This window comes from Bufo gargarizans, chromosome 6 (genome assembly GCF_014858855.1).
Source record: "Bufo gargarizans isolate SCDJY-AF-19 chromosome 6, ASM1485885v1, whole genome shotgun sequence".
Classification (NCBI taxonomy): Eukaryota; Metazoa; Chordata; class Amphibia; order Anura; family Bufonidae; genus Bufo; species Bufo gargarizans.
The window spans coordinates 7,455,537-7,471,071 of record NC_058085.1 but is presented as its reverse complement, the minus strand read 5'-3'; the positions used below and the strand labels follow the sequence as shown (position 1 = coordinate 7,471,071).

At 46.7% G+C, this 15,535-nt stretch overlaps 1 protein-coding gene across 2 annotated transcripts in view; it reads left to right on the top strand.

Annotated features, from left to right (window-relative positions):
* PITPNC1 (phosphatidylinositol transfer protein cytoplasmic 1) overlaps nt 1-15,308 on the top strand; it is a 47,239-nt gene extending 31,931 nt beyond the window's left edge. Inside the window, exons 4-9 of one of the 2 annotated variants that reach the window (XM_044300130.1) lie at nt 2,934-3,005; nt 3,635-3,730; nt 5,318-5,473; nt 5,555-5,618; nt 8,624-8,742; nt 9,622-9,759. In XM_044300130.1, the coding sequence (XP_044156065.1) occupies nt 2,934-3,005; nt 3,635-3,730; nt 5,318-5,473; nt 5,555-5,618; nt 8,624-8,742; nt 9,622-9,627 (513 nt within the window). In that variant the 3' untranslated portion in view covers nt 9,628-9,759. Of the gene's footprint in view, nt 1-2,933; nt 3,006-3,634; nt 3,731-5,317; nt 5,474-5,554; nt 5,619-8,623; nt 8,743-9,621 lie in introns of both variants that reach the window. The other variant, XM_044300129.1, reaches the window with a different exon arrangement.
* Nucleotides 15,309-15,535: the final 227 nt, after the last annotated feature.

Genomic DNA, 15,535 nt, shown 5'->3' with positions numbered 1-15,535 from the left:
CATGTACTGCACATGTTTTAGCCCACCTTTAGGTTGAAAATATTTTTTTATTATTCTCCTCCTTTAAACCTGGGGTGTGTCTTACATCCAGGTGCATATTATAAAGCAAAAAATACGGTATGTATTTAAAATTTGGCAACAAATTTTTTTATTTTGCTCCTAAATTTTTCAGTTTAGGAGTCAATGGCTCCTGGGTATTTTTGCAGTCCTATGTAACACTACAGATAGCATAAGGTAAAAGGTTTCTCTGGGATTTATATATTGATGGACTATCCTCAGGATAGGTCATCAATATGAGACTGGTGGGGGTCCGACTCCTGGCACCCTGGCCAATAAGCTGTTTGAGGAGACCGCGATGTTCCAGTAAGCTCCGCAGCCTCTTTGTTCAGCAATGTCATTTGATAGCACCGTGCTTGGTATTGCAGCTCAGCCCCAACCACTCAGATGGAACTGAGCTGCACCTAGGCCAAGTAACAATGAATGTGATGTCATATGGCCTAGGAAGAGACTGTGGCGCTCACGAAGCACCACAGCCTCTTCACATAGAAAAAACAACTAAACTAAAATAGAGGGAGGGGCCCAAGTTGGGTAGAGAGCCCCGGGCCCATCATGCACTTAATCCGCCCCTGCTTGTGATGTACTATAATCATACCTCTCCCACTAGGATCTGAGATTCTAGTGATGTACTATAATCATATCCCTCCCACTAGGATCTGAGATTCTAGTGATGTACTATAATCATACCCCTCCCACTAGGATCTGAGATTCTAGTGATGTACTATAATCATACCCCTCCCACTAGGATCTGAGATTCTAGTGATGTACTATAATCATACCCCTCCCACTAGGATCTGAGATTCTTGTGATGTACTATAATCATATCCCTCCCACTAGGAGCTGAGATTCTAGTGATGTACTATAATCATACCTCTCCCACTAGGAGCTGAGATTCTTGTGATGTACTATAATCATATCCCTCCCACTAGGATCTGAGATTCTAGTGATGTACTATAATCATACCCCTCCCACTAGGAGCTGAGATTCTTGTGATGTACTATAATCATATCCCTCCCACTAGAATCTGAGATTCTTGTGATGTACTATAATCATACCTCTCCCACTAGGAGCTGAGATTCTTGTGATGTACTATAATCATATCCCTCCCACTAGGATCTGAGATTCTAGTGATGTACTATAATCATACCCCTCCCACTAGGAGCTGAGATTCTAGTGATGTACTATAATCATACCCCTCCCACTAGGAGCTGAGATTCTAGTGATGTACTATAATCATACCTCTCCCACTAGGAGCTGAGATTCTAGTGATGTACTATAATCATACCCCTCCCACTAGGAGCTGAGATTCTAGTGATGTACTATAATCATACCTCTCCCACCAGGAGCTGAGATTCTAGTGATGTACTATAATCATATCCCTCCCACTAGGAGCTGAGATTCTAGTGATGTACTATAATCATACCTCTCCCACTAGGAGCTGAGATTCTAGTGATGTACTATAATCATACCCCTCCCACTAGGAGCTGAGATTCTAGTGATGTACTATAATCATACCCCTCCCACTAGGAGCTGAGATTCTTGTGATGTACTATAATCATATCCCTCCCACTAGGATCTGAGATTCTTGTGATGTACTATAATCATACCCCTCCCACTAGGATCTGAGATTCTTGTGATGTACTATAATCATACCCCTCCCACTAGGATCTGAGATTCTAGTGATGTACTATAATCATATCCCTCCCACTAGGAGCTGAGATTCTAGTGATAAACAGTAATCAGACCTCCTCCCTAAAGGAAATTAGAATCTAGTAATATACAATTATCTGACCCGTCCCATATCCAGTGAGATCAAATAATTAGACCCTCCCTCAAGAAGGAGCTGAGAATTTTATGATATTATAACTATGCCCTCTGTGACAATTTTTGAAATAACCATCAGACCCTGTCCCCAGGAGCTCACAATCTAGTGGTTTATTGATCAGATCCCGTCCCTCGAGGAAATGACAGTCTAATGATTTAATGATCAGAATTTGTTCCTCAGCAGCTGCCTATATTCAGACTCCTCACCCAAGAAGGTGACAGTCTAGTGATATAATGACCACACTTTCTCACTGAAGGAGCTGACTGTCTCCAATGAGAAGGTGACAATGTAGTCATATAATGACCGCTCCTTCTGCCCCGAGGAGTTGACAGTTTAGCAATATAACTATCAGATCCCTTCCATCAAGGAGCTGAATATCTACTGATACGTCAGTTAGATCCTGTCCCTCGGAGCTGACTATTTAGTGAGGAAATGATGATATCCACTCCCCCAAGGAGCTGACAATCAAGAATCAGACCTTGTCTCCAGCAGCTTAGTCTTTTCCAAGATATTTCCATCCTGTAATATATCTAAGCCACATCCTGTAGGAACATCTGAAAGCAGTTACCTTAGAGATAATTAATGAGGATGACCCTAAATGTTGTTATGACATGGCCACCTCATGCTCTGTGCTTTGGTCACCTGCATGGATTGCGGATATTATTTTAAGGTTTGAGAGAAATGCCTGGCCCCAAATCTACCAGAATGCCTTCCAGTCATTTCTGGCTCCTCGGGGGCGGAGTTACTCCTACCTATAACACACCTATGAGGACTGACTGCACATTGAGCAGAGACTCGAACACCATCTTTGAACCACTTTATATGTGGGATGCTCATTTAACTCTTTCATTGTCGGATGGCATGGAATGGAAGGGTTTAGGATAACCATCATCAGGCGAGGCACTGAGAGTTGTAGTGTCCCTCATAGGCTAGGTTTAGTTGTGCCATTTTTGTTGCCTGCTGACCGCCACCATACTGCACTGTATCTGGAAGGTTTAGGGTTACGGTATGATGAATATATAATAGCCCCCTGGTGTTTTTTTGTTTGCAGTGTTCATTCCTTCCGAAATTCTCCATCCACATAGAGACAAAATATGAGGACAATAAGGGAAGTAATGACGATGTGAGTATCATTGGTGCTGTTTTAAAAAAAAACTAATTTTAATTAAGCAAATTCCAGGGCATCGTAGGATATGGCGGTTAACCCCTTAGTTTGCTGTTGTCTCCAAATCCACGGAAGCTGGATGAGCTTTTGGATTTATGACTGTGCTGCCATCTAGTGGTAATCGGGAAGTACAGCCATGGGAACTGCTCCTCACCAACCCCCATATAGAATTCCTGTGAGGGTTCAGGATATTGAAAACTTTTAGGGTGGGTTACATCTGCTGGATGGCGGCTCTGATTCCGGTCACCCGTAGCAACCAAAACTCAATGAACAAATAAAATGTCCACTCAGGTTGCTATGGGCAACAGGGACAAACCAATGAAAGAAACGGTAGAGCGGAGGAGTTGCCCACAGCGACCAATCAGTGTGACTTACATTGTTCAGCGCAGTCCAGGAAATAAAAGCTGCATTTTGATTGGTTGCTTTGGGTAAGAAGGCCACACCTTAGATTTCTGAGAGCCAATCGGTTTCTCCTTACATGTCTGTCTTCCACGGTGCTGCAATCTGATTGGTCAACCCCCAGTATTTACCGGCGTCCTCCGGTCAGACATGACGGTTCGTTTTCTGCGTTACTTTATTTTCTACAGATATTTGTCAATGAGCTGAAGGACCTGGAGCGCGAGGTCTGCTTCATCGATATCGCGTGTGACGCTGTTCCGGAGAGATATTATAAGGAATCGGAGGTAAGTGGCCCCCGGAACAGTCTGTGAGCAGTGATGTCATCAGCGGGGTTGACGATGGCGCCTGGAAGAACACGATGTCACTGGTTGGCACCCAGGTTTCCCAGGAACAGATACAACAGTATAAGTCCATGAGGGAGGTAAAGAGTTAATGTCCCCAGGTGTGAAGCGCGAGCACATACGTGTTATGTAACGTCGCCACACATGACCGCACGTGTAATCGCGTTATGTTCACTGTAAACGGTGACTGAGCTCATCACAGCTGATCCATCTGCCAAGCGCCCGGCACCTCACACAGCGCCAGGGGGCCGGGGGCGTTCATCCGAGTGCGCCCGTCAGTCTGATCTCGTACAGGCTCAGGAGATGTATGCAAATGAGGGGGCGGAGTCCAGAGGAAACGCTGCGGTAGGATGGATTTTCCGCAGTGGTACGAACCCACGCCAAAATCCATATGTGCCACAGGTTTAGCTCCCACAAAACGCACAGCGCCTGCTTGGCCCTAAACAAGATGGCGGCTGATCTATATGCAAATAAGAGGGAGGAGTCAGTGGATATTCTAGTAGTGTAAGAAATATGGCGGATGGTGATGTGTAGATATATAAGGGGAGGAGCCATACTCATGCAAAACATTCATGAAAAAATTTAGAGGAACGACTGGCCTCCATGTGTGGCCCCCGGATGACATGTTCCCTTTAAGAATAAATGGGGAGGGGGCAGGGGTTTGGGGGACGGCTCCAAGACACATGTACTGAGCACACAACATGTCAGTCACCCCCTTCCCCCTGAATAACCGTGGCAGTGCCTTCGTCCTGATTACACACATTCATCTATTACTGCTGACAACCTGCCTGTATATCCTGTCTGAGAGGTTGTCACAGCCCTGCCCCCTGCTGATGACATCACTGATATAATGACATGGGATCAGACATGAGACCCACACACCTTATACTACAGGAACATCTATTACTGCTGACAACCTGCCTGTATATCCTGTCTGAGAGGTAGTCACAGCCCCACCCCCTGCTGATGACATCACTGATATAATGACATGTGATCAGACATGAGATCCACACACCTTATACTACAGGAACATCTATTACTGCTGACAACTTGCCTGTATATCCTGTCTGAGAGGTAGTCACAGCCCCGCCCCCTGCTGATGACATCACTGATATAATGACATGGGATCAGACATGAGACCCACACACCTTATACTACAGGAACATCTATTACTGCTGACAACCTGCCTGTATATCATGTCTGAGAGGTAGTCACAGCCCCGCCCCCTGCTGATGACATCACTGATATAATGACATGTGATCAGACATGAGATCCACACACCTTATACTACAGGAACATCTATTACTGCTGACAACCTGCCTGTATATCCTGTCTGAGAGGTAGTCACAGCCCCGCCTCCTGCTGATGACATCACTGATATAATGACATGGGATCAGACATGAGATCCACACTCCTTATACTACAGGAACATCTATTACTGCTGACAACCTGCCTGTATATCCTGTCTGAGAGGTAGTCACAGCCCCGCCCCCTGTTCCTGTGTTTTTCAGGTTCTGCTTTTTCTTGCAGGACCCCAGGACCTTCAAATCGGAGAAGACAGGCCGAGGGCTTCTCAGGGAGGGCTGGAGAGAGACACAGCAGCCCATCATGTGCTCGTATAAGTTGGTTGCCGTGAAGTTTGAGGTTTGGGGTCTGCAGACGCGGGTGGAGCAGTTTGTGCACAGGGTGAGTGGGGTGACCCTACAGGTGATGGCCAGCAGTCCTTGCTCCTTCCATTGGAGTGACACCTCCTCTTCTTCTGTGCAGGTTGTGAGGGATGTCTTGCTGATTGGACACCGGCAGGCCTTCGCATGGGTCGACGAGTGGTATGGTAAGTGACCGTGGGGTTCATAGAGGGTCATATAAAAGAAAGTAAAGAGTCAGTCCTAGGCAGGAGCCTTGTTTGCCCATATGGCAGGAATGGCTGTATAGTCTCTGTAGCCATGATAGTACTTGCTGATATATCCAAGGGTGGGACAGACGACAGACGGACCCTTCATTACTAGAAATGGAAGTCGGTTTAGATTTTTCAGATTTATATCATTTCTGGAGAGCGGAGGAGGGCTGAGGATTCAGACATCACTAGGCCTAGATGAGGGACCCATTGCGGTCCCTGCCAATTTCTATCTGAGACTGTTCTTAGAGAGGACTTCTGGTACAACTGACAATTTTCCACAATATGACATTTATTGAGAATCCTTTCTTACAACTCTGTTATTCCTCCTGTAAATGTATGAAGAAATTAACAGCTGGGTGTTGCCCATTGGAAAAGTCTCGATGCCCCCTCTGACACTATCCAATCACTGCGGCCCTGGCCAGACCATGTAAGGTACACCCCTTTGACAAAGGGAAAGGTACCATCCTATTTCCTGGAGGAATAACAGAGGAACAGCACCTTACAGAGTTACCATAGAAGATGCAGACCTGTCAGGAGTGCCGGAGGTCCTCTTTAACCCCTTAAGGACCCTGCCATTTTTCACCTTAAGGACCAGGCCATTTTTTGAAAATCTGACTTCACCGATGCCGGCGCAAGCAGCAATGGTCTGGCGATCAGTGACTGCCGGACCCCTGCCGCTGATCGGGCGGTGGCGCAGCTCCTGCTCCCGACCGATCACCATGAAGTACATGTACGTCATGGGTCTATAAGTTCCGGACAGAAATGACATACATGTACGTCATGGGTCCTTAAGGGGTTAAGAACAGTCTCAGATAGATGGGGATGGGACCGTCATGGGTCCTGCAGCCGCGCCTAGTGTCAGGAGACGGGTCAGATTCTTGCTCATATGGAAGGACAGGGTGTCGAAGCAAATCGCACCCCCTTATATTACAGCTACGCCCTAAGTAGACGACCCATAGAATAAGCACGCCCCAGTAGGTCCAGAGCCGATCGGACATACGATCCACAGGCCTGCGGCTGTCCAGGACCATGTGCGACCTGCACGTCTCATTCACCCTCCTGGGTTTTATTGGGCGAATTGCTAAAAACCCTGAGATAGAAATAAGGCGATAATGTCCGGCTGGGCGCTGAGCGAGGCCGGACGCCGCCCATTCTTTACCGTATTAATGAATCCCTTTACTAGACTTCTCCTGCCCCTGTAATTGCCCTTCATCGGGGCAGATCCGCGCTAATTACCAAAGATGACTTGTAATTATGGAGATTGCCCTCTAGTGGTGAGAGCAGGAACAGTGGCATCCCAAAACCCTGGTTATTGCGGATTTTTGCTTGTTAAAGGGGCCTCCACTGCATCGCCAGTCAGTCTGTTATAGAAGATAATGATAATGATTGCTTGATGGGTTTGGTTATTAACGCTTTGCATTCCAGAAGCACTTCAGGCCATCTTGTCACTTGCTCCAGTGCTAGCTTGTCTGGTATTATTATGCAGTTGGGCATTTGGAATGGGGCGTCACCCATGGTGCTATTATTTTACCATCACTGGTACAAGCTTATAGTCCGTGCACAGGATATAGGTTCTACATGTGAACCACTTGCCGGATTGATTAGTCATGTCTGCTCTGTATGGACAGGCTAAATGGGATATTACTGTAGAGCTCTCTATATATTACTGCCATACGGCACAATTCCATCCACTGAACTAAACCGAACAGGGATGCTCAATCAATCCCTGCACAGTAGCTATGCCAAACCAAATAGGGATGGTCAATCAATCCATGCACAACTGCCTAATCAAACTGAACAGGAATGCTCAATCAATCCATGTTCATAGCTGGATCATGCATATCAGGCATGGCCAATAAAACACAGAACAGGATTGGCTATTAAATCCTTGTACACAGCCTGATCACACAGATCAGGCATGGCCAATCAATCATTTCTGTATGTCTTTGCCCTGCAGAACAGGCATGGCCAATCAAACCATGTATCTAGCTTGATCATTGTCGCTCAAATACAACCATTAAATCCATGTACATAGCCCAACGACGGAGATCAGGCATGGTCAATCGATCCCTATAGGTTAGCCATACAGAACAGACATGGCCAATCAATCCATGTACAAAGACCAATAAGACAGATCAGGCTTAGACAATCTGTCCTTGTGCATAATCTGACCATACAGGACAGGCATGGATAATCTATCCAGGCATGGCTAATCTATCCATGAGCATAACCTTACCACACAGAACAGCCATGGCCAATCTATCCATGCACATAACCTTACCCTATAGAACAGGCATGGCCAATCTATCCTTGACCTTGACCCTACAGAGCAGGGATGGCCAATCTATCGCCTACAGCTGGGGATAAAAGTGTAATTATTTTTTAAATTTTCTTCCTGTTTTGTCTTTTTGTATCTCAGGTAAGTAGAAACCTCCAGATCTTTCCTTCTTCACACTGCGATCTCTTGAATCTTCTTCTAAGAGATCCTTGGCTGCCGTCCTCCCTGCACCTCCCCTTTTATATCTTCGTAGCCGCTGATCTCCTCTTATATCCTCGTAGCCGCTGATTTCCTCTTATATCCTCGTAGCCGCTGATCTCCTCTTATATCCTCGTAGCCGCTGATCTCCTCTTATATCCTTGTAGCCGCTGATCTCCTCTTATATCCTCGTAGCCGCTGATCTCCTCTTATATCCTCGTAGCCGCTGATCTCCTCCTATATCCTCGTAGCCGCTGATCTCCGCTGCTCCTCCTGTATCACCACTGCCTAATTCTCTTCCCAGCAGATGTACACTAACGTTATCAGACACTCGCTCAGTAAATCTAGCATCGCCTGCACTTTAAGACCCCCCCCCCCCTCCCCCGCACGCCTCTCCTACACTGAATCTTCTGCACCCCCCTGTCACCCGATGACGCCATCTGTCAACTTGGACTCTTTGCAGATATGGCAATGGAGGACGTCCGACAATTCGAGAAAAACATGCAATTCAAAACGAACATAAAAGTGTGCAGTGAACACCCCCCGACACAAGACGAGATAGACAGCGACGCCAAAGAGAGTGTATGTCCTGCAATATTATACCACAGAGCGTAATACACCAGGGGGCTGGCGGAGGGCATGGAGGGAGAGGGGCCCCCAAACCTGCTATATGGTTATCCCTGGTGTTCATGAGATCCACACTCCTTATACTACAGGAACATCTATTACTGCTGACAACCTGCCTGTATATCCTGTCTGAGAGGTTGTCACAGCCCCGCCCCCTGCTGATGACATCACTGATATAATGACATGTGATCAGACATGAGATCCACACACCTTATACTACAGGAACATCTATTACTGCTGACAACCTGCCTGTATATCCTGTCTGAGAGGTTGTCACAGCCCCGCCCCCTGCTGATGACATCACTGATATAATGACATGTGATCAGACATGAGATCCACACACCTTATACTACAGGAACATCTATTACTGCTGACAACCTGCCTGTATATCCTGTCTGAGAGGTTGTCACAGCCCCGCCCCCTGCTGATGACATCACTGATATAATGACATGGGATCAGACATGAGATCACACACCTTATACTAGAGGAACATCTATTACTGCTGACAACCTGCCTGTATATCCTGTCTGAGAGGTTGTCACAGCCCCGCCAACCACCTCTCATCTCTATCTGACAACCCCAAAGTCTTGTACCACTTTGCAGTGATAACGGCGCTGGACGGACAGGTAAAGCTACTTAGATATAAAAATATAAAATCGGCCGCTCATGTGGCCGGTGCAGAGGTGCACGGTAATAGAACACTGCCAGGAGGAGTTATCCTACAAGACTCATGGTGCACAGATCTCATACAGTGTGATGTCATCACATACGGCGATAGTGATGTCACAGGGACCAGGTACTGCTTTACTCTTACATTTCCTTCTCTTTTCGCAGACATGACGATGGATGAAGTGCGAGAGTACGAACGGACTACTCAGGAAGCCACCAACAGAAAAATCGGGATCTTCCCACCCGCCATATCAATCACTGACATTGCACTGCCCTCCTGTTCCCGCAGCGGGCCCTCCAGCGCACCTTCCACCCCTCTGACCACTGATGCTCCAGAGTTTTTAACCGTCCCCAAAGACCGGCCTCGGAAGAAGTCCGCCCCGGAGACGTTAACGCTGCCAGATCCCGCCCTGAGCGTGCAGAGCAGGTTTACCAGTAACAAGTCTTCTCACCCTAAACCCGAGTAACCGGTCAGAGCCCCTGATTACCCCAAAGAGGGGGAGACAAGATGTAGCCAGAGAGGAGCCTCCAGCCGTGTCCTGTGGCCTGGATGGTCAAACCTCTGCTCCCCCCCTTCGCTTCTTCTTCGACACACAGACCGCGACATTTCCGTCCGACTATTTGCATAACGTATTCTTCTAGAAAAAAAAAAAAAGAAAAAATTTTAGGTTTATAATGATTTTGGGCCACAATCAATGCTGCTTGTACTTGTAGATATGGACATTCAAGACTGAGAGCTTTAACCCGTCATAAACAGGGAATATATAAGTGCTGACGCGTTTCGCTCCGCCCTGAATCTGCTTCTCCATGAGTCAGTCGTGGAGCTGTGTGCGCATTACGGCATAGAGGAACCACCTGCATGCCTTTCCAATAAGCTACGTAATGAACTGTGCTTTGAGGGGCCCAGGCCCTAACGTGGGGGATATAAAACTGATGCAACCAGTCTTGTCTCCCTAAGGATGGGAAGAGGGTGGTCAAAAACGTACCTGTCCGTCCTGTGATGGAGGAGGGATACAGGTGGGAAGACTTCCCCCACCCCCCATTCACTATGTACGCCCTTGCTTATGACATATGTAGGCACACATTGCTATGGCTGCACACTTTCGAGTTCTCCCATAGGAGACGGCAGGAATGTTGCACTATTGCTGCACAACTGCATCAGCTTCCATTTGATCCTGGGTAGTATAGCTGTCTCAGATTGCGCAAAGGTTTCAATTTACGGGCAACTCCTGCCGAGCGCATCGCAAGTTATAGTTTAGATCCAGCCGTAAAATATAGGGACGGTCGAATAGTAACCTGTAATATCCTCTTTGATTGCCGGATGTATATGTCTTTTTATTCCTGGAGATAGAACAGTGAATTGTTGCTCCTCGAGGGTGGGGCTTGCACTCCTGGGGGGCGTGTGCTTGGGTGCATGTTAGATATAATTATATTGTAGATTAACGGGTAAGCACATACGCCATGCAGATGTAGCATGACAACACTGTCCCGGGCTGGGGTCCGCAAGAAAACAGCAGATATTTGTACATAGTCATCCTAATTAATAAGCGGTTGAGTTCTTAATTATCGGTTGTTATTTTTAGTAGAAATCTTGTTGTTTTTTTTCTTTATTACATTAATTGGAATCAGAGGGCGGCGCGTCGAGAACAGGTCGTCGGTCCTAAGTAGTGGTTATACTATCGGGTCTCGTCGGTCCTAAGTATTGGTGATACTATAAGGCGGCTGGCAACAGGTTTTTATTTTTTTAATAATTTTTTTTTTTTTGTATGTTTTCCTCTATATTGGATGTTTTATATAGGCTCATCGTCAGCATGTCTCTTCTATCATTTGTTTTATTGTTGCGTTTTATTTACACGTGTCGCCGCGAGGCCGAGCAGGGATACTGCCGTCCGCTTATTGGGTGGTTTACTGTGTGACCCAGACGTCGTTTAGTTGGAGTAGAAAAGTTTTTGGCCAGGAAAAAAGAATGGTCCAACCCGGTCGACCAGTTGAACGAGAGGGATGTTGATCCTCCGTGGTCACGCCCTTGAAACGGCAAACAATTTTGTAAGCAATTGGAATAAATAACCATCTCAGGCAGATTACCGAGCCGATCCTACAAGTTACTTTGATTTTTTGGGGGATTTTTTTTTTATTATAAATTCACCAATGCTCAGCTATATTTGTGGTGTTCTTGGCCAAACGTTTTGCAATCTCGCCGTAGACCGGCCGGTCCCAGGGCGAATGAACCGTTGTGTAGCTCAGCCTTGTAGAATTTGCTAGTCTCTGCAGTTTGCTGTTTTGGGGTATTCAGCGCTCTTCAGAAGGTGTCCCACAGACTGGAAGAACAAGATTTTTTGGAATATTGTACATTTTTGTAATAATTGTAGAAAAATGTCTGTGCCCTGATGACACATTATTACGGATGCACCTTGGTTTGCCTTCTACGGACTTTTTACCAGCACCTTCAGGTAGTCTCCATCCACAACCAAAGAGTCCTGGACACTTTTCTGAGGGGTCTTTGAGGTGGAAAGCGGTGGAGGTCCTCGTTTTTAGACAGCTTCCCTTTTACTGGTGCACCATGTCAGTAAGGTAGCTGTAAAGGCCTCAAGCATGTCCCCAGAAGGAACAGATTTAGCAAGTGGTTAGAAGTCTTCACCATCTTCCCCGTGCATAGTCATATTCCTGCATGAGTTTGGTAGGATCCAGTCGTGCATGGACAGACTGGGAGTCACTAGACAAATTTGGGGTCGCGGTTCGGATGACTGTGTTTAGGGTCGGATCGTCCTGTCTGACTGGTCGATGATAATTTGCACGTATATATATATGACGAGGCCGCAGTCGCTATGTTCTTGGCCTGTACCGATGCACCAGCTCAGGGAGTACAGTCCTGTGAAAAGCGGTGTGACAGTTGCCGCCGATCCAGCGAGGCGCGTCTCCTGTTTCCTTGTATTGTCCATTAGCGAGTAGACGAGCGAGCGGGGCGGCTGCCGTGACACAAAGGACTCTGGGATTATCTTCTTTGGACATCCTGTGACATTTTTCAGGACCAATAATGATAAAATACTATAAAATGTGTCCAAAAATACTGGATTTTCAGAATTTGCCACCAGTTGGTATTTCTGAAGCGTCATCATGTATGATGTAAAGTGTAGTGACCTTCCAATACACCTTGTCTTCCAATGTGTCGCAATTTTTAGGACCTTTGCTTGCTGTCGGTGAATAGAAACCATCTCTAAAAGCACTGAGACAGTGTCACAAAGCTCAGCTGTGTAAGCAGGACCAGGAGAGAGCCTGAATCCCAGTACAAGAGAAATTGTGTTTGGCTCGCAGAGGATTGTCTAGGCCCGGACGCCATTCTTGTCAGGAAAGGTTTTCAGCACCTGGATGTAAACAAGGAGGTTACCATTTATTGACAGCAAGCAGAGATCTTGTGAGGAATTTAAACTTCAAGGCTGTGTTACGTTGCCGACCGTTCAGACGAATGGAAGTCCATGTAATACACGAACGATGAGCCCGCCAGAGTGGAAGCGACGGCCGCACAGGGTTGTACCTCATGGGATCGGGGGTCCCTAGCGCAGTCTATACATTTATCGGACTGTCCGTTAATCCGGACCCTCTGCCGGCCCGCTCCAGTAGACACACAGGATCACTTAACTTGTCTTCCCCATTCGCACATTCAGGGATATGTAGTTCTTCCCGCTAAATCAAAATGGCTGCCAGCAACAAAACGGCAAGCGTAAATGATATGTGATCTACCGCTCCCGCACACAGGTGGAACGCCCCCAATTTTATGGCGCCAATCTTGTGGTGTGAAATATAGAAATTGAGGTAGGTGAGCCCTCAAGGCCAATCAGATACACCAACCTGGCATAACTCACAGCTGACCACCTAGAGGGTGCCTCTAACACTAGACACCCTAACATTACAGGGGGCCGTCTGGCGAGAAACACCCTTTAAATCACTAAAGATATTTTTACTGAGGGGAGAAGCCAAAATGGAGCAGTTTCCAAAGCAGCCAATGAGATTTCAGCTTTCATTTTTCCAGTGCAGGTTATGATATGAAAGCCGTCATCCGATTGGCTGCAGCTTTTTATTCAGTTTGATAATTGACTCAAGGACTCTGTGTGTGTATACAGCCATGTTGGGGTCTGGACACAGCCATGTGGTGTCCAGACACAGCCATGTTAGAAGTAGCTTGTAACATAGTCCTGTCTGCGTCTTCTACCTACGTTCTTGTCAAAGAAAAATGTTGTCAATAAAGGTATTCAAATGCCTTCCACAACTAAGGCACATATTAAAAGCAGTGATGTGATTGGTTGAGATGGAGGTAGAAGTCTCATAGCAACCAATCAGATCTCTGCTTTTACATTCTGAACTGCACTACAGCAGGAATGTGATTGGTTGCTATGGGCAATACTCCCGCCTTCTTAGAAACCAGTCAGAAACACACAATGACATCAGCTGGTTGCTATGAGCAACCGCTCCATTTGTCTGCACTGTTATCTCTTGTTATGGTGCTCCGGTGTGACTTTTGTGTATGAAGCCGCACAGGGCAGCTTGGTGGCCATTTTATCTGCGTAGAGATGGATATTGGGAGGAGCTGGCACTGAATGGTGGGAATGTGAAGGCTGCCATTTTTGGCAGCTATAAAAGTGCTGTGGTGTAATATGAGGTGAAGCTGACAATCGTTAACCCTAAGTTGGCTGTTTTTGCCGACGAGTAGCTTTATAATTAGGTGCCCTAATAACTTGCCGCTAACCTTCTCCCTCCCTGCTTAGCGTGGTGGAGCTTATTTCGGGCCCCCTGACTGTCACTTTGGGGGTTCGTTGCGTCGATGTTGCAGCCCCTGGTTTCGGTTTGTTACGGATACTGCTATAGCATAATACAGCCACAGCGTATGCAGCGAACAGTATGCGTGAAATGTCACGTGGGACCCCTTACAAGCTGTCATTGGCCACATACTTAAAGGGATATTCCGCTTATATAAAGCTATCCACAGGAGATGTCTATTAGCTCATTTAGGGTCCTATTGCTGGATCACAAGAATGGGGGCCTCGCTCCATTCAATTCGGAGGGTTCCCCAAAATTTCAGTTTACGGGGCCCCTGTTCTTGTGATTGGTGGAGGTCCCAGCAGTACAACCCCCACCGATCTGATATCCTGTGGATATGGGATAACTTTATATCACTGAAACATCCCTTTAATCTGCGGTTACAGATGTGGTTGTATTCGAAGAGATCCATGGAAACTTCAAACTGTCTACGCTACCGCCAGTGAAAATGGCGCAGTGGCTGCTTGAGCTGGAGGACCGCCTGTATGAGAGCTTCAGCCTATGGTTGACGAGAGTAACCGCCTGGCCTCGCCTACTCGCCATTGCATTAGAGGGGGAGGGGTGACTATGATAGTTAAGGTGCTTGTCTCATGTTTGTTTTGCACACAACGTTTAATATATGAAAGATTTCACTACAGATGTCTGCCAGACTAATTACAGAGGTGCACTTGAAAAAATTTAAAAAAATAAAAACATTTTGAGGGATTTTCCAGTTTTCTACACAATGGACTTAGCTCCTCCCTCTTAGCCATCACATGATGGGGATCCAATCACATCTGGCCTGTGTCCGGCCTATGGGATGCACCGTCCTGTTTACACGCAGTCTCCGTGCTCCAATGTCTGTACAAAAAATGGACCAAGTTAGCGGAATATTGAGGGGGCGGGGACACCCCTCCCATCCCCCGCCGCCGCCGACTGTGAAACCAGCGCATGATAATCTGTATGTTTTTCTGAACTTTTTACCTATTTATTGTCGTTCCGTTCGGGTGAGTCCGCCATTCTCCTTACATCGTCTTGCGAATAAACTTTCAAGAAACTTTCACAGGTGTTTTGACTTCTTTTCATCCTAACTCCTCCCCCTCATTTACATATAATTTGTGGTGGACATCATCTCCAGGACAAAGGGGCTTGAGACTACAACTTACAGAATGGAAACCGTAATCTATATGACAGTGTCAGCTATCTAGAACCAAATTTGGCGCCTCCTTGCGATATTTAACTCCTTTCCTTGCTGTAAATTAGCCCTTTGGTGCAATGAGGGCGTCAC